The 18,738-nt window shown below is 42.9% G+C and overlaps 1 protein-coding gene across 1 annotated transcript in view; it reads left to right on the top strand.

Annotated features, from left to right (window-relative positions):
- smc2 (structural maintenance of chromosomes 2) overlaps positions 1-18,738 on the top strand; it is a 74,825-nt gene that overhangs the window by 22,728 nt on the left and 33,359 nt on the right. Inside the window, 9 exon segments of the mRNA XM_085992963.1 lie at positions 4,589-4,699; positions 8,091-8,135; positions 13,634-13,858; positions 14,333-14,482; positions 14,992-15,225; positions 16,324-16,483; positions 16,867-16,984; positions 17,545-17,683; positions 17,869-17,988. Coding sequence (XP_085849089.1) covers positions 4,589-4,699; positions 8,091-8,135; positions 13,634-13,858; positions 14,333-14,482; positions 14,992-15,225; positions 16,324-16,483; positions 16,867-16,984; positions 17,545-17,683; positions 17,869-17,988 — 1,302 coding nt within the window.

Genomic DNA, 18,738 nt, shown 5'->3' with positions numbered 1-18,738 from the left:
ACTAGGTGCAGGAAGGATGTTCCCGATGGCCGGGGGGTCCAGAACCAGGGGTCATAGTCTTAAGGATAAGGGGTAAGCCATTTAGGACTGAGATGAGGAGGAATTTCTTCACCCAGAGAGTGGTGAACCTGTGGAATTCTCTGCCACAGAGGGTGGTGGAGGCCAGTTCATTAAATATATTCAAGAAGGAGTTGAATATATTTCTTAAGGCTAAAGGGATCAAGGGATATGGGGACAAGGCAGGGACAGGGTACTGAATTTGGATGATCAGCCATGATCTCATTGAATGGCGGAGCAGGCTCGAGGGCCGAATGGCCTACTCCTGCTCCTATCTTCTATGTTTCTATGTTGATGTGAATGGTAGTTCTGACCTGAGTGGAATGGTCCTGTTTTATACTCTAATTCTTTCAGACTGGTACACAAGAGCTACTCTCTGCTCCTGTGTTGGAGAGGTAGCATCTTCAAAACTGAGTTGCCGGAACGATTTTTCAGGAGCAGTAAGTCGGCTGTGAACCCCCATTCCAAAGGCCATAAAACAGAGGCCTGTGGGACTTGGTTATAAGCAAAAGAGATCTCAAGCTGAACATAGCCAAAGAAGCAAGTGCTTAGCATTTAGAACTGTTAAGAGGTAGTCTATTCCATTACTTAATTGAAGGAAAAGGAAAGTTCAGGTTCCTCATTCAGTAGAATAGAGGGGGGATTCAGGCTTATTAGAATGGCAAATTATCTGAATGGATGAGCAGTTCTTGTACCTAGGTGAGCTGGAGCCGGTGAGCAAGTTCCTTGCATCTATTATGTATTTTTCTTCTCTTTCACCCACCCCACCATTGCACACACACACTATTACTGAATAGCTGAGATAGGGAACCTGAGTGGGAAATTTTTTTGTGTACCTTTGTCCTATCGGTACTTGGTACAGAATATTAAGTATTCAGATATGTTCCATCTTCCTTCTCCTAAAGAATTAACCTTGCAGTGTTTTTGAGGCTGCTCTTACCTGCTATATATATTTTTTTATTTGTTTATGGGATGTGGGCGTCGTTGGCAAGGCCAGCATTTATTGCCCATCCCTAATTGCCCTTGAGAAGGTGGTGGTGAGCTGCCTTCTTGAACTGCTGCAGTCCGTGTGGTGAAGGTACTCCCACAGTGCTGTTAGGTAGGGAGTTCCAGGATTTTGACCCAGCGACGATAGAGGATCGGCGATATACTTCTAAGTCAGGATGGTGTGTGACTTGGAGGTGGTGGTGTTCCCCTGCACCTGCTGCCCATGTCCTTCTAGGTGGATGAGGTCGCGGGTTTGGGGGTTGCTGCCGATGAAGCCCTGGCGAGCTGCTGCAGTGCATCTTGTAGATAGTACACACTGCAGCCACGGTACGCCGGTGGTGGAGGGAGTGAATGTTTAAGGTGGTAGATGGGGTGCCAATCAAGCAGGCTGCTATGTCCTGGATGGTGCCGAGCTTCTTGAGTGTTGTTGGCGCTGCACTCATCCAGGCAAGTGGAGCGTATTCCATCACACTTCTTACTTGTGCCTTGTAGATGGTGGAAAGGCTTTGGGGAGTCAGGAGGTGAGACACTCGCTGCAGAATACCTAGCCTCTGACCAGCTCTTGTTGCCACAATATTTATATGGCTGGTCCAGTTAAGTTTCTGGTCAATGGTGACCCCCAGGATGTTGATGGTGGTAGATTTGGCGATGGTAATGCCATTGAATGTCAAGGGGCAGTGGTTAGACTCTCGCTTGTTGGAGATGGTCATTGCCTGGCACTTCTGTGGCGCGAATGTTACCTGCCACTTATCAACCCAAGCCTGAGCGTCGTCCAGGTCTTGTTGCATGCGGGCATGGACTGCTTCATTATCTGAGGAGTTGTTAATGGCACTGAACACTACAGTCATCAGCGAGCATCCCCATTTCTGACCTTATGTTGGAGGGAAGATCATTGATGAAGCAGCTGAAGATGGTTGGGCTGAGGACACTACCCTGAGGAACTCCTGCAGTGATGTCCTGGGGCTGTGATGATTGTCACCACAACCATCTTCCTTTGTGCTAGGTATGACTCGAGCCAGTGGAGAGTTTCCCCTGATTCTTACTGACTTCAGTTTTACTAGGGCTCCTTGATGCCACACTGGGTCAAATGCTGCCTTGATGCCAAGGGCAGTCACTCTCGCCTCACCTCTGGAATTCAGCTCTTTTGTCCATGTTTGGACCAAGGTAATGAGGTCAGGAGCCGAGTGTTCTTGGCGGAACCCAAACTGGGCATCTGTGATCAGGTTATTGGTGAGTAAGTGCCGCTTGATAGCACTGTCGATGACACCTTCCATCGCTTTGCTGATGATTGCGAGTAGACTGATGGGGCGGTAATTGGCCGGATTGGATTTGTACTGCTTTTTGTGGACAGGACGTACCTGGGCAGTTTTCCACATTGTCGGGTAGATGCCAGTGTTGTAGCTGTACTGGAACAGCTTGGCTAGAGGCGCGGCTAGTTCTGGAGCACAAGTCATCAGCACGATAGCCGGGATGTTGTCGGGGCCCATAGCCTTTGCTGTATCCAGTGCGCTCAGCCATTTCTTGATATCACGTAGCGTGAATCGAATTGGCTGAAGACTGGCTTCTGTGATGGTGGGGACCTCGGGATTAGGCTGATATAGATCATCCACTCTGCACTTCTGGCTGAAGATGGTTGCAAACGCTTCCGCCTTGTCTTTTGCACTCACGTGCTGGGCTCCACCATCATTGAGGATGGGGATATTCATGGAGCCTCCTCCTCCCATTAGTTGTTTAATGGTCCACTATCATTCATGACTGGATGTGGCAGGAATGCAGAACTTTGATCTGATCCGTTGATTGTGGGATTGCTTAGCCCTGTCTATAGCATGCTGCTTCTGCTTTTTAGCATGCATTTAGTCCTGTGTTGCAGCTTCCCCAGGTTGGCACCTCATTTTTAGGTACGCTCCTGGCATGCTCTTCTACACGCCTTATTGAACCCGGGTTGGTCCCCTGGCTTGATGGTAATGGCAGAGTCGGGGATATGCCGGGCCATGAGGTTACAGATTGTGGTGGAATACAATTCTGCTACTGCTGCTCCTCAGCGCCTCATTGATGCCCAGTTTTGAGCTGCTAGATCTGTTCTGAATCTATCCCATTTAGCATGGTGGTAGTGCCACACAACACGATGAAGGGTGTCCTCAGTGTGAAGACGGGACTTCGTCTCCACAAGGACTGGTGTAGTAGTTACTGCTACCAATACTGTCATGGACAGATGCATCTGTGACAGGTAGCTTGGTGAGGACGAGGTCAAGTAGGTTTTTCCCTCTCGTTGGTTCTCTCACCACGAGTAGTGCTACCGAGCCACTCTTGGTGATGGACATTGAAGTCCCCACCCAGAGTACATTCTGTGCCCCTGCTACTCTCAGTGCTTCTTCCAAGTGGTGTTCAACATGGAGGAGTACTGATTCATCAGCTGAGGGAGGGTGGTAGGTGGTAATCAGCAGGAAATCTCCTTGCCCATGCTTGACCTGAAGCCATGAGACTTCATGGGGTTCGGAGTCAATGTTTAGGACTCCCAGGGTCACTCCTTCCCGACTGTATACCACTGTGCCACCACGTCTGGTGGGTATGTCCTGCCAGTGGGACAGGACATACCCAGGGATGGTGAGGGAGGAGTTTGGGACATTGGCTGAAAGGTATGATTCTGTGAGTATGACTGTCAGGCTATTGCTTGACTAGTCTGTGGGGCAGCTCTCCCAATTTTGGCACAAGTCCCCAGATGTTAGTGAGGAGGACTTTGCAGGGTTGACTGGGCAGGGTGTGCCATTGCCGTGTCCGTAGCCGGTGCCGAGGTCAACCGTCTGGTTTCATTCTTATTATTTGTTTAGTAGCGGTTTGTTACAAGTGAGTGACTTGCTAAGCCATTTTAAAGGGCAGTTAAGAGTCAACCACATTGCTGTGTGTCTGGAGTCAGACCAGGTAAGGACGGCAGATTTCCTTCCCTAAAGGACATTAGTGAACCAGATGTGTTTTTACGACAATCCGATAGTTTCATGGATACCATTACTGATGCTAGCTTTTTATTCCAGATTTATTGAATTAACTGAATTTAAATTCCCCAGCTGCTGTGGTGGGAATTGAACACTCGTCTCTGGATCATTAGTCCAGGCCTCTGGATTACGAGCTCAGTGACATTACCACTACAGTACCGTACCCTGTGATAAAGTTGCATTTGTGTGTAGAAGAGGTGTAAAGCTGCATGTTACAAATCTTGAAATGAATGAGTTCCATTTTTAAGTCTCTGGGGGTCATTCTGAGTTGTGTTGCTTTTATAGCACATATACGCTTTGATTCATGCATCCTTGGTTTGTAGAAAAAAGCTTTCATGCTAATCAGTTATACGCTGAATGTACTATCAGTTGCGCTGGCATAGAGTTCACAAGCCTAGATCTGCCGGCTGTTAAAGATGTGACCTGTGCACTGGGTTTTACAACAGTTTTTTTAATGTTGTAGTATGCAGCTTGGAGTATTCTGTTGCAAATAGTTTTGAAATTGTCTGTTTATAGGACAATGCTGGACCTAATTTTTCATTCTTGTTCCTTAGATCCTATCTTTGATTGAGGAAGCAGCAGGGACACACATGTATGAGTGTAAGAAGCTGGCTGCCCAGAAAACAATTGAGAAAAAGGAGGCCAAGCTGAAAGAAATTCACACGGTAAATCGGTTGTCCCCATTGCAAGTGAAATAATAATGTCAAGTTGCTGGCACAGTTTTACAGCATTTTCTGTTTTATTTCAGATTTTCAGCATCTGCAGTATTTTGCTTTTGTGTTAGTCTTGCTGGTAAATGTTTTTGGCTCTGAGAATATTAGAGGGGCAGTAGTACATTACTGAGTTTGACTTGTATTTTAAAATCTCTGGTTCATGATGAGCACAAGTAAATGTGAATTCAAGGTTTGTTTACAAGTGAAATAAAACTAATGCACTGCAGCCACTGTGCTATTAGGTTCATTTGATTTTTATTTAATTTTTGGAAGAGTATCTCCCAAAACTGTGAAGAGACAATAGGACCTAATCTGCCCTATTTCCATTAGAAAAACACGAGAGAGGTTCAAATTTTACAAATTGTGCAAATCTGAGATGGATGTAGAGACTTTTCTGTTGGTGAGAGGCTCCACGAAAGCCTAATGTGTAAATCCTGATCTGTTACTGAGCCATATGTATTGGGTAGGCTGCTGCTTCGATTCCCAGTCTGTCCTGTCAGCTCATCTCCGGTGGGCAACAGTGGGGCACTACAATTGACATCAACACATCCAAGAACTAAAGAAGAAAAGTATTAGTTGGGACTTCTACTTCTAATTAACATCTACGAGGAAGTGCGCATATGATGTGTGAGAAGATGATCAAACTTGTCCATGCTCCTGAAGTCATATAGCTGACTGCTTATTGTCTAGGGCCCTGCATTTGGGTGAAGTGCTGGCAGTCTACTGGTGCCCATGAGTTAGTCCAGCATGAGTCAGTGCCTTCATTAGAAGGGGGGGTACGGGAGAAAATTGAGATTTAAAAAAATTCTCTTCAGGACTAGGAGATGGGACTGTGGGTGTCATTATTTTAACTTTAGTATTGTTCCTCAAGTTACTGCTTTGCCAGTAGCACTGTTTTCATTATGTTCAGGGATTTGTACTATTGAATAAATATCACTTCTACATGTTTGTCTGGCATGTTGGAATTTTGGAAGAGTGGTGGATTATATGGATACTGGGGTTTCGAGTCCATCTGAAGCTTTTTGGTCTTCTCTGGTTTGATACCATAAAGGTGCATGAGGAAGCCAGTGATTCATAACCTGTCTGATACCTCCAAAATCAGCAAAAGGGTACAGAACCTTTTCGTTCTTTACACATTCACAAATGGCATTAATGCTTTGTGATCAAATGGCGACATCTTTTGGTACCAGGAGAATTTATGGCTATTTTCTTTCATAGAGCCATTAACTAAAGAACTCTGTGATAAGTATCCACTGTATTGCAAGCCACTGATCCAGGTTGCATCATCTTGCAGGTGCTCGCTTAAAATGCTGCACAACTTCTGATTGTTGCAATTGTACTGTTTTCCTTTTTTTAAAAAAAAATAGGATTTTATGGTTCTGTAGATAGCATGCCATAGCAATGTTTGTTCGCATCGATACCAATAAAGCTATTTTTAAGTGAAGCCATATGGCCAGCCTGCTCCAGTTTCAAGATTGCCCCATACCACGCACTGTAATGAAATGTTCTCAAATCTACACTTTGCATATTTTTTTGCACTCTCAATAAACATTGGTCCTGAATTTGCGGTCGGAGGCGTACCAGAAGAATATGCCTCCGAACCGGAAAAAAAATCTGAGCGTACCTGGTGTCTCTGGAGTTTTGGACTCTTCGGGTCCTAGGACTGCAGGCGTAGGCCTGGGTAAAGGTCCACGGGTCCCAGGGGCGCAGGCGGTTCGAAAATGTCTCTGGGATCACGTGGGCCCGGTCAACCAATCAAAAAGGGGGTTTCCTATGATGCTTATGGGATTCCATTTATGTACGGAATCCCCATAAGCATATTAGAAATCTCCAAATAAATAAGAATTCACACCACTTAAATAAAAATAAATGTTCTCATGTTCAAAATTAATTAAAAGATCCTTTAAGCATTTAAAAAAAAATTTTTATTTTTTGAAAAATAAATTCAAACATTTTAAAACAGGCCAAAATTCACCTAAACTAATTTTAAATGTATGTGTATGTTTTAATCATTTAAAAAAAATTATTTTAACATTTATGCTGGTAAAAGAAGGCCGAACGCCTGCATACGAACCAGGAGCAATGGTTTTGTGGGCAGTAGCTCTGTGCCAGTGAAAGTGTTTTTGCAGCAGATGCAGATGATCTGTCAATGCGAAACTTGACATCGCAAGTTCTGGGTTTCCGCGCAGTGCATGAGGAAACCCGGAACTTGCGGGGCCATTCTGAGTGTACGCCGTCATTGGCACTGCAAAATCAGGGCCAATGTACGTTGCACTTGTTTTTTTTTAAAAGCTGCTCCTGCTCAAGAACCCACAACAATGTGGTATTTCATAGCAGTTCATTAAGAACACAAGAGTTTTGTTAAAATGCACACAAGGGATAAATGTTGTGCTGTATATCATGTGTTTCCTGATATCAAATCTGCGTAAGCTGTCGATGCATTATCTTTGGTTGTGTAAGTAATTTATAAGAAAATTAGAAATCGGAGCAGGAGTAGGCTATATGGTCCCTCGAGCCTGCTCCGCCATTCAGTAAGATCATGGCTGATCTTCAACCTCAACTCCACTTTCCCACCCTGTCCCCATATCCCTTGATTCCCTTAGAGTCCTAAAATATCTCAAACTCAGCCTTGAATACACTCAATGACTGAGCATCCACAACCCTCTGGGGAAGAGAATTTCAAAGATTCACAACCCTCTGAGTGAAGAAATTTCTCCTCATCTCAGACTTAAATGGCCGACCCCTTATCCTGAGACTATGCCCCCTAGTTCAAGACTCACCAGCCAGGGGAAACAGCTTTCAGCACCTACCCTATCAATCCCCCTCAGAATCTTGTATGTTTCAATGAGATCACCTCTCATTCTTCTAAACGCCATTGAATTTGAAATAATTTGAAGGTTGTAGGGCATCTGGATAGTACCAGTGAATTAAAAAAAAAAACTCACTCTGGAATACCCAGAAGCGGCTGTAAGAGTTAAAGTGGGTACATTTAATACTTAATGATAGCGAAAGCCAGTACAATGCTCTTAGACTTATTTTTGAACTGTTGGTGAGTAGTTAGTGACTAATGTGAATGTTGTTAACTCTTGGAATCTTGTGCATGTTGCATACTGCTTAGGTGCTATATGCTGTATGGAGTTTTACAGAATATAAAAATGATTTCAGTAGTGATATTGAAGTACCATATTAAAATTAAATATTTCTAAGTATTAAAAGTATATATATATATTTTACTATGTTACAACAGCTCAAAAAACTTAATGCATTTTAATTCCTGAAACAAAATAAACCTCCTTCAGCCTAATCTTCTAATTTTGTTTTTACCGGACCTTTTGTATTTTAGATTCTGGAAGAGGAAATTACTCCAACTCTTCAGAAACTAAAGGAGGTATGTATTTAATGGTTTCTCTAATGGAAAAGAAGGTAATAACATGCATTTTTCACATTTGCTGTATAATCTCAGATTTGGAAATCATTTGTAGCATTTCAGAAAATTACCTGAAGTACTCCCACATTTCCTGCAGTTACTTTCACCTTCCTTCAGTAAACAAGAAAGGAAGATCTATTTTTTTAATGAAATATTACTTTTCCCTTTTTAGGACTAAGAAGGATGCTAATTTGCATTGTTTCCTATAGAACCGCTCGCTGAGGGAGCCTGTAGTTGACTACAGCTGAGGAGATCACAACTGAATCTGGAAACTTAAAATGTTATCCCCTTACACTGCAAATCCTTCTCTTCCTCCCCACGTATACATACCCTGCCGTTTTAAGACTTAAATTCTATCACAAGTTTTATAATGTATTGATGCTCTTCCTCTCCATTGTATCCTCAACTACTTTATCCTGTGTTTGGTTGAACAGTGCAGGGAAGAAAGATCCCAGGCTTGAACCCAGATTTGTGCTGAATTACCCACGTTCGGCTGGGATAGGGATAAGGATGCAGAAATTGTCCTTAAACACTCCTGGGATATAGAGGGGAAAATTGGCATGGGCTGTTGCTATTGATTGCTATCTAACTGTGTGTGTGAGTGAAATCTGGATGCGCAAAAGGCCAGAATTGGAGGAACGCAAAGAAACATAGAAGATAGGAGCAGGAGTAGGCCATTCGGCCCCCCGAGCCTGCTCCACCATTCAATGCGATCATGGCTGATCATCCAAATTCAGTACCCGGTCCCTGCTTTCTCCCCATACCCCTTGATCCCATTAGCCTTGAGAAATATATCCAACTCCTTCTTGAATATATTTAATGAATTGGCCTCTACTGCCTTCTGTGGTAGTGAATTCCACAGGTTCACCACTCTCTGGGTGAAGAAATTCCTCCTCATTTCTGTCCTAAATGGCCTACCCTTATCCTTAGACTGTGACCCCTGGTTCTGGACTCCCCGACCATCGGGAACATTCTTCCTGCATCTAGTCTGTCCAGTCCAGTCAGAATTTTATAATTTTCAATGAGATCCCCTCTCATTCTTCTAAACTCCAGCGAGTACAAGCCCAATCGACCCAATCTCTCCTCATATGTCATTCCTGACATCCCAGGTATCAGCCTGGCGAATCTTCGCTGAACTCCTTCCATGGCAAGAACATCCTTCCTCTGATAAGGCGACCAAAACTGCACACACTACTCAAGGTGTGGTCTCACCAAGGCCCTATACAACTGCAGCAAGACATCCTTGTTCCTGTACTCAAACTCTCTCTCGCTACGAAGGCCAGCATACCATTTGCCTTCTTAACCGCCTGCTGCACCTGCATGCTTACCTTCAGCGACTGGTGCACAAGGACACCCAGGTCTCGTTGCACTTCCCCTTCTCCCAATCTATTGCCATTCAGATAATAATCTGCCTTCCTGTTTTTGCTACCAAAGTGGACAACCTCACATTTATCCACGTTATATTGCATCTGCCTTGCTTCTGCCCAATCTGTCCAAATCATCCTGGAGTTTCTCGGCATCCTCCTCACAGCACACACGACCACCCAGCTTTGTGTCGTCTGCAAATTTGGAGATATTACATCTAGTTCCCTTGTCTAGATCATTAATATATATTGTGAATAGCTGGGGTCCAAGGACCCATCCCTGCGGTACCCCACTAGTCACTGCCTGCCACTCGGAAAAAGACCCGTTATTCCAACTCTTTGCTTTCTGTCTGCCAACCAGTTCTCTATCCAAGTCAGTACCTTGCCCCCACTCCCATGTGCCTTAACTTTACACGCTAATCTCTTATGCGGGACCTTATCGAAAGCCTTCTGAAAGTCCAAATACACCACATCCACTGGTTCTCCATTATCTATTTTACCAGTTACATCCTCAAAAAATTCCAGTAGATTAGTCAAGCACGATTTACCCTTTGTAAATCCATGTTGACTTTGTCTGATCCTGTCACTGTTTTCCAAGTGCTCTGCTATTAAATCTTTTATGATGGACTCTAGCATTTTCCCCACTACCGATGTCAGGCTTACCGGTCTGTAATTCCCCGTTTTCTCTCTACCACCTTTTTTGAATAGTGGGGTAACATTAGCTACCCTCCAATCCATGGGTACTGTTCCAGATTCCATTGAATGTTGGAAGATGACCAGCAATGCATCTACTATTTCTAGGGCCACTTCCTTAAGTACCCTAGGATGTAGATTATCAGGTCCTGGGGATTTATCGGCCTTCAATCCCATCAATTTCCTTAACACCATTTCCCTACAAATACTGATTTATTTCAGTTCCTCCCTTTCATCGGACCCTATGTTCCCCGACATCTCTGGGAGGTTATTTGTGTCCTCCTTTGTGAAGACAGAACCAAAATATATATTTAATTGGTCTGCCATTTCTTTGTTCCCCATTATAAATTCCCCTGATTCTGACTGCAAGGGACCTACGCTTGACTTCACCAATCTTTTTCTCTTCACATATCTTTTACAGTCAGTTTTTATGTTCACTGCAAGCTTACTCTCATTCTATTTTCCCTTTCTTAATTAATCCCTTTGTCCTCCTTTGTTGAATCCTAAACTGCTCCCAATCCTCAGGTTTACTGCTTTTTCTGGCCAATTTATATGCCCTCTCTTTGGATCTTGTGCTATCCCTAATTTCCCTTGTTAGCCACAGTTGAGTCACCTTTTTTGTTTTATTTCTATGCCAAACTGGGATGAACAAATTCTGTAGTTCATCCATGCAGTCTTTGAATGTTTGCCATTGCCTATCCACCGTCAACCCTTTGAGTGATATTCCCCAATCAATCCTACCCAACTCGCACCTGAGACCATCGTAGTTTCCTTTATTTAAATTCAGGACCCTAGTCTCTGAGTCAGCAACTTCATTCTCCATCTTAATGAAGAATTCTATCATATTATGATCGCTCCGACCCGAGGGGCCTCGTACAACAAGATTGTTAATTAATCCTTTCTCGTTACATAATACCCAGTCTAAGGTATTGCTTCAGTTGTACAAGGTATTGGTGAGACCGCACCTGGAATACTGCGTACAGTTTTGGTGTCCATACTTAAGAAAGGACATACTTGCTCTCGAGTCAGTACAAAGAAGGTTCACTCGGTTAAACCCGGGGATGAGGGGATGGACATATGAGGAGAGGTTGAGTAGATTGGGACTCTACTCATTGGAGTTCAGAAGAATGAGAGGCGATCTTATTGAAACATATAAGATTGTGAAGGGGTTGGATCGGGTGGATGCGGGGAGGATGTTCCCGATGATGGGTGAAACTAGAACTAGGGGGCATAGAGTCATAGAGTCATAGAGTAATACAGCACGGATAGAGGCCCTTCGGCCCATCGTGTCCGCGCCGGCCATCAAGCCCTGTCTAATCTAATCCCATATTCCAGCATTTGGCCCGTAGCCTTGAATGCTATGGCATTTCAAGTGCACATCCAAATGCTTCTTAAATGTTGTGAGGGTTTCTGCCTCCACAACCCTTTCAGGCAGTGAGTTCCAGACTCCAACCACCCTCTGGGTGAAAAAGTTCTTTCTCAAATCCCCTCTAAACCTCCCGCCCTTTACCTTGAATCTATGCCCCCTAGTTATTGACCCCTCTGCTAAGGGAAAAAGCTCCTCAGCATCCATCCTATCTATGCCCCTCATAATTTTGTACACCTCAATCATGTCCCCCCTCAGCCTCCTCAGCTCCAAGGAAAACAAACCCAACCTGCCCAGTCTCTCTTCATAGCTGAAGCGCTCCAGCCCTGGTAACATCCTGGTGAACCTCCTCTGCACCCTCTCTAACGCGATCACATCCTTCCTGTAGTGTGGCGACCAGAACTGCACACAATATTCCAGCTGTGGCCTAACCAGTGTTTTATACAGCTCCATCATAACCTCCTTGCTCTTATATTCAATGCCTCGGCTAATGAAGGCAAGTATCCCATATGCCTTTTTTACCACCTTATCCACCTGTTCCGCCGCCTTCAGGGATCTGTGTACTTGCACACCCAGATCCCTCTGACCCTCCGTCTTGCCTAGGGTCTTTCCATTCATTGTGTATTCCTTTGCCTTGTTAGTCCCCCCAAAGTGCATCACCTCGCACTTTTCCGGGTTAAATTCCATTTGCCACTGTTCCGCCCATCTGACCAACCCATCTATATCGTCCTGCAGACTGAGGCTACCCTCCTCGCTATTTACCACCCTACCAATTTTTGTATCATCTGCGAACTTACTGATCATACCCTTTACATTCATATCCAAGTCATTAATGTAGACCACAAACAGCAAGGGACCCAGCACCGATCCCTGTGGTACCCCACTGGCCACAGGCTTCCAGTCACAAAAACAACCTTCGACCATCACCCTCTGCCTTCTGCCACTAAGCCAGTTTTGTATCCAATGTGCCAAGGCACCCTGGATTCCATGGGCTCTTACCTTCTTGACCAGTCTCCTGTGCTGCTCTGTCAAAACTGAGATGAGGAGGAACTACTTCACTCAGAGGGTGGTAGGTCCATGGAATATGCTGCCCCAAAAAGCTGTAGAAGCTACATCATTACATAAATTTAAAACAGAAATAGACAGTTTCCTAGAAGTAAAGGGAATTAAGGGTTACGGGGAGCGGGCAGGAATTTGGCCATGAGTCTAGGTTCGGATCGGTCATGGCCCTGTGGGTAGCGGAGCGGGCCCAGGGGCCGTGTAGCCTGATCCTGCTCCTATTTCGTGTGTCTAATTCTGTTAGATTCAGGAGATGGTTCTGTGATAGTAGATTGGCGGTTAGGATCAGATCAGCCATGATCTTATTAAATGGCGGAGCAGGCTCGAGGGGCCGATTGGCCTACTCCTGCTCCTGTTTCTTATGTTCTTATGTTCTTACCTGCTTTCTGGTGACGTCACACTTCGATTACTTTTTACTTCTCTCTCTCTCTCTGTGAGATTGGCGATTAGTACACCTACCTGGTCTCTTGGAGCCTTTTATAGCCCCGCTGCCGCCGCCGAGTTTCCCGCTGACGCACACTAAGGCCTACCTGGTCTCTTGGAGCCTTTTTATAGCCCCGCTGCCACCGCTGAGTTTCCCGCCGACGCAAAGATCTCGGAAGATTGTAGAGCTGGGGGAGGTTACGGAAATGGGGAGGGGCGAGGCCATGGAGGGATTTGAAAATGGGGATGAGAATTTTAAAATTGAGGGAGCCAGTGTAGGGCAGCGAGCACAGGGGCGATGGGTGACCAGGACTTGGTGTGAGTTAGGATATGAGCAGTAGAGTTTTGGATGAAAACGTAATGTTTTAAAATAAATTTCAATATGTATGTGTGGTAAAGTTTGCAAATGAGGTTTTCTGTAGGTCACTGGATTATAACATTCGATTGCATGTATTTTAATATAAAGACTTGCTATCTTTAGCATGTTATTGGATTGTTAACTGTCTGATAATTACAATGCCCCATTCTGATTGTTCATATTTTGTAACTTGTAGGAAAGATCCTCATATTTGGAATTCCAGAAAATAACGCGCGAGATGGAACATCTTACCCGTCTGTACGTTGCATATCAGTTTGTTTGTGCAGAAGAGACCAAGTTGCGCTCTGCAGAAGATCTAAAGATGATGCAAGACAGTATCATCAGACTTCAAGAAACCACTGCAGAGAGTGAAAGGAAAGTGAAGGAAATCAGTGAAGAAGTGGAGAAAATCCGAGACAAGGTATACGCTAGTTGCAAAGCACTATTGGACTTCCATTGTGATCAGGCAAAGTGTTTGGCCTAATGATGGTACATGCCAAGTGTGCAAGCAAAATGTTAGTTCCTGTTGAAAACTGCACTCTGAAGAATAAAAGGATTTAGGTAACATTGAACTGATGTAAAATTTTGCCGTATTTTTTGTTTTTCTGGATTACTGGCTTAAGACCGCAAGCATTGAATATGGATAGTTCTGGTTCCTACTGGTCTGGACGCTCTAGTCACAACAAGCAGTTGATTTCCACCCCTCCCTCTCCACTTATCTAGATTACTGTCTTTCTTTTCTCCAATTTTTCTCTTTATTGCTATTTTCATTGGTTAATTAGGCTTATGTAGAATGTTATTCCTGCTCTTCACTTTTTTTAATTAAAAAAGAGAGGTTTACACCAAGCCTCTCTTTCACTTGGATAGCTTGAAATTGGGATTTGTTGTCTTGCAGGAAGTTGGTGGAGTGCTTCAGTCCCTGGAGCAGGCAGTTGCTGATGCTCACCGTACGGATGCCAAAGTGCAAAGTACACACGATTCCAAGAAAGACAACCTCAAAGCTGAGGAAAAAAAACAGAAAACACTCGTCAAAAGTATGGAGGAGGTGAGGCAATCATCATTAAAATAAATTAATCCTGGTGGTTGGCGGAGTAGGACTTTAAAACTGCTCTTGATTTTATGTCGCAATTGGGGATGGGCTATTGCTGGCCTTGCCAGCGATGCTCACATCCCATGAATGAATAAAAAAAAATACTTATGTTTTATATTTCTGTCTCTCTCTGCCACCTTCTCAGCATATTTCCCCTGCCTTAAAATATGCTAGTACATGTCTTCTTTCAGTACAACATTCACCATTTTGTTCAAAACACTCAATTTGCCTATTGAGTGTAGGAGAGTTTGAATGCCAGTTGAATGCAGCATTCAAACTTAAAATTCGGGTGTAATTTGTTGAATTCCAGGAGTAGCCAAGTTTTCAATTGTATGTCTGCTGGCCCACACACTATTCACTTCTAATGCATATACCTACAAAAGCATCACAGTCAAATGCAAAATATTGCCTCTTAAGCAAAAATTGCACCTAGATCAAGTAACTGGTGTCTGTATTTTTTTCAGGATGCTAATGTTCTTGTAGCTAAGGAAAAGGAAGTGAAGAAGATCTCTGATGAACTGAACTCTCTACAGGAGACTAGTCAGAAAGATGACAAGGCCCTGGTCGCTACTCAGCAGCACTTCAATGCAGTTTCTGCTGGTCTCTCCAGTAATGAGGACGGAGAGGCAGCTACTCTTGCTGGCCAGATGATGGCTTGCAAGAATGATATAAGCAAGGCGGAAACAGAGGCCAAGCAGGTTTGTAAACCACGCTGTGTTCGGAGACTGCTTTCAGCTTGAAGCAAGGGTTCCTGCTGTTGTGACACTGTTCCTACAGTAGATGATTAATGGGTCATATAAATGTAATCTTTTAAATGCTATTGTTGAGATAACTTTGTTTCTTCAGTGCTCTGCTCTGTTCATCAGCACCAATTTGTCTTGTTGCCCACAGGCTGCAGAATGTCAGCCTGAAAATAGTGTTGCAATTACTCTACTGGAGTGGCTAGATAAAACTATTCTGCTCAGCCTCCTGACCTGCTAAAATGGTACTGTGGAACTATTTTTAAGCCACTGAAGGAATGATTTCTTAACGTAGGTTGTAGTTCCATGCAAATACAAGGATGGGGGAAGCAGTGAAAATGAGGTAGAAATGCTATTTAAATTTAAAATGCAAGTTAAAATAGAATATTTAGGTAATAAATAATGCAAAAAATAGAATATTTAGGTAATAAATAATGCAAAATAAAAGTTAACATACTAAGTATAGAAGAAAGAGATGAGTTGAAAACTTAGTCCTAATGACAAAATGATAGTGATTACAAGTACCCATAGTGCTGAGGTGGTATGCCATGACAGCAATATAGGGGGAGTTCTTTTAGTATCAAGATGTTAATGCTGAGATTTAAAACAAACACGGGCAGAAGGAGCCCAGGATTCCCAGAAGCTACTGGCAACCTAGGGGTTGAATTTTCAAAAATCTGCTTGGCCATAGTCCATAATGAAAACTATTTTGAGATGTCTTTATCTGTTTTAGTTTTGTTCATAATCATAAAATAGTACAGCACAGAAGGAGGCCATTCGGCCTATCGAGTCTGTGTCAGCTCTTCCGAAGAGCAATCCAGTTAGTCCCACTCCCCTGCTCTTACTTAGCCTGACAGAAGTACAACAACGAAAGATGTAATCTCTTCATGTCCATCTGTACACACATAAGTGACCATTTAGAGAGAATTATTGATAAACTGTAAGTTGACTTTTTTCTCTGCACAAATTAACAAATATTACCAATTTGTTTTTCTAAAATGAACTTGGAAAAAAACCTAAAATCATATTCTCAAATGTTTCACTGCCCTGCTGTAGGCTCAGATGAAATTGAAACATGCCCAGCAGGAACTGAAGACCAAACAGGCAGAAGTGAAGAAGGTGGACAGTAGTTACAAGAAAAACCAGGATGCTTTTGAAGCTGTTAAAAAGAACAGAGAAAAGCTAGAAGCAGAAATGCGGAAACTGAATTATGAAGGTTTGCAGGGTTTTTGGAAATAATTGTACTGTATCAATTTTGACATGATAGCCTAATCATGTTAGGAATATTACTTGTGCCTATCTCTCTCTGTCTTGTATTTCAGTCTTGTGATTACTTTTCTGTTGTATTTGTGGTTACAAATTCAATTTATTATTTTTCTATTAAATATATCTGTCTGTGAGTGCTCATGTTGGCAGTATTAAAAAAATATATATTCCATTAGTATTCCTGTTCTGGTTGAGTAAAAGGTAACCGTCAGCTGACTTGTGTTTTCTACTAAATATGAAAATGGAGTGAATGGATCAATAATGTGAGAGTGGAAGAATTAGAATCTTATTATTTAGTGCTAAAATGTATTTTAACTTTTTTTCCCCCTAAAGATGGAAAAGAGGAGAAACTTTTGGATCAACGTCGAGTACTGTCACAAACTGTAGACAAACTGAGAGAGTCTTATGAAGCGTCGGTGGTGAAGTTCCCTAGTTTGAGTTTTGAATACAAGTAAGTTTGTGCTGTCTCCAGACTTGAGATTGCATAGAGCAAAGCCACTCTCCTCTGCTGGCAACATCCTAAAAAATAATAGATGCCCTTAAATATTTTGGTAAACTGTACAATAAGCAGGTGTGCATTGCTAAAACATTTTGAATTTTGAATTGTATAGCAATAGCTTGTCAAAACATTGCAACAATTATATATTGGATTTTGAAATCTATTGCTAGTTGTGTTTGACTTTCCATTCTTCAGCATGTTTCTGGATTTGATTCTACAGCTGGTATAACATTTTCCTAAAGTACAGTAGACGCTAAGTACTGCATGTTATATTACTGTGTTACGCATTACTTTTTCTGCATTCTGGACCTTTATTGATAGAATAGCTATCTTTAGCTATCTTTATTGGATAACTAAACCACATTTGCAGGAGTCTTATCAAACTTGTGGGAAGGGGTTACAAGAAGTGACATTTTAATATTTAACTATTTAGTATCTATTGCTGAAGATGTTTTTTTATTTTTATTTTTAAATTTGTAAATGAAAACAAATTTTCAAATACTTATTTTTAGGGATCCTGAAAAAAATTGGGACTCTAATCGTGTGAAAGGTCTTGTTGTCACACTTCTCTCTGTGAAAGATATCTCCTCAACGACAGCTTTGGAAGTGGTTGCTGGAGGTCGTCTGTATAATGTTGTGGTGGACACAGAGGTATGTGACGATATTACAAGTACATTAGTTCAAGCCACTGTTTCTGGAGTCAATTTGAACTAAGACATACTGCTGTCGTATCGCCAAACCTAAACTGCAATGTCTTTTTTTTGTAGATCTCCAGTGGTTGTAGTTTTCCTCCAAAAATTAGGAGAATGAGGACTTAATGCTGTTTCTTTGTTTAGGTAACAGGCAAGAAACTTTTAGAAAAAGGAGACCTTAAACGAAGATACACTATCATACCGCTCAACAAAATTTCTGCCAGATGTATTAATGAGAGTACTGTTAAGGCAGCCAAAAATCTGGTAAGCCCAATATATTAAGATGTTTGCACTGAAACCTGTAAACTTGAGGACGGTCTTCCATGTACTGTCTACACTTGTTTGTGTGTGTGTATGCTTTCATATAATTAAAAAAAATGTTTATGTACACGTTTAAACCGTCCCTTAGCCCTGTTTGTAACTGCTGTGACCATTTAGATTATGAGTTTGCTTGATGCATTCTGACAAATGGGAAGTGTAATGATCGTAGTAGTTGATGCCATTATCGCAAGCAATGCTTAAGGTTTCCAGCCGGCAGCAAGTTTTTTCTTTACACTAGCAATAGCCAGTGTCTCGGTTGTGACCAGTACACTTTGTGTATGATAATTCGTAGCTTTATGGTTGGGTGATTGGGCAGATACATGGGAAATGCAGTATAATGTGGATAAATGTGAGGTTATCCACTTCGGTGGCAAAAACAGGAAGACAGATCTGAACGGCAATCGATTGGGAAAAGGGGAAGTGCAACAAGACCTGGGTGTCTTTCTGCACCAGTCGCTGAAGGTAAGCATGCAGGTGCAGCAGGTGGTTAAGAAGGCAAATGATATGTTGGCCTTCATAGCGAGAGGGTTCGAGTACAGGAACAAAGATGTCTTGCTGCAGTTGTACAGGGCCTTGGTGAGACCACACCTTGAGTATTGTGTGCAGTTTTGGTCGCCTTATCTGAGGAAGGATGCTCTTGCCATGGAGAGAGTGCAGCGAAGATTCACCAGACTGATACCTGGGATGGCAGGA

The sequence above is a fragment of the Somniosus microcephalus genome, chromosome 1 (assembly GCF_052327205.1).
Source record: "Somniosus microcephalus isolate GS21.2 chromosome 1, FLI_Smic_1.0, whole genome shotgun sequence".
Lineage (NCBI taxonomy): Eukaryota > Metazoa > Chordata > Chondrichthyes > Squaliformes > Somniosidae > Somniosus > Somniosus microcephalus.
This window is presented reverse-complemented; position numbering and strand designations above follow the sequence as displayed.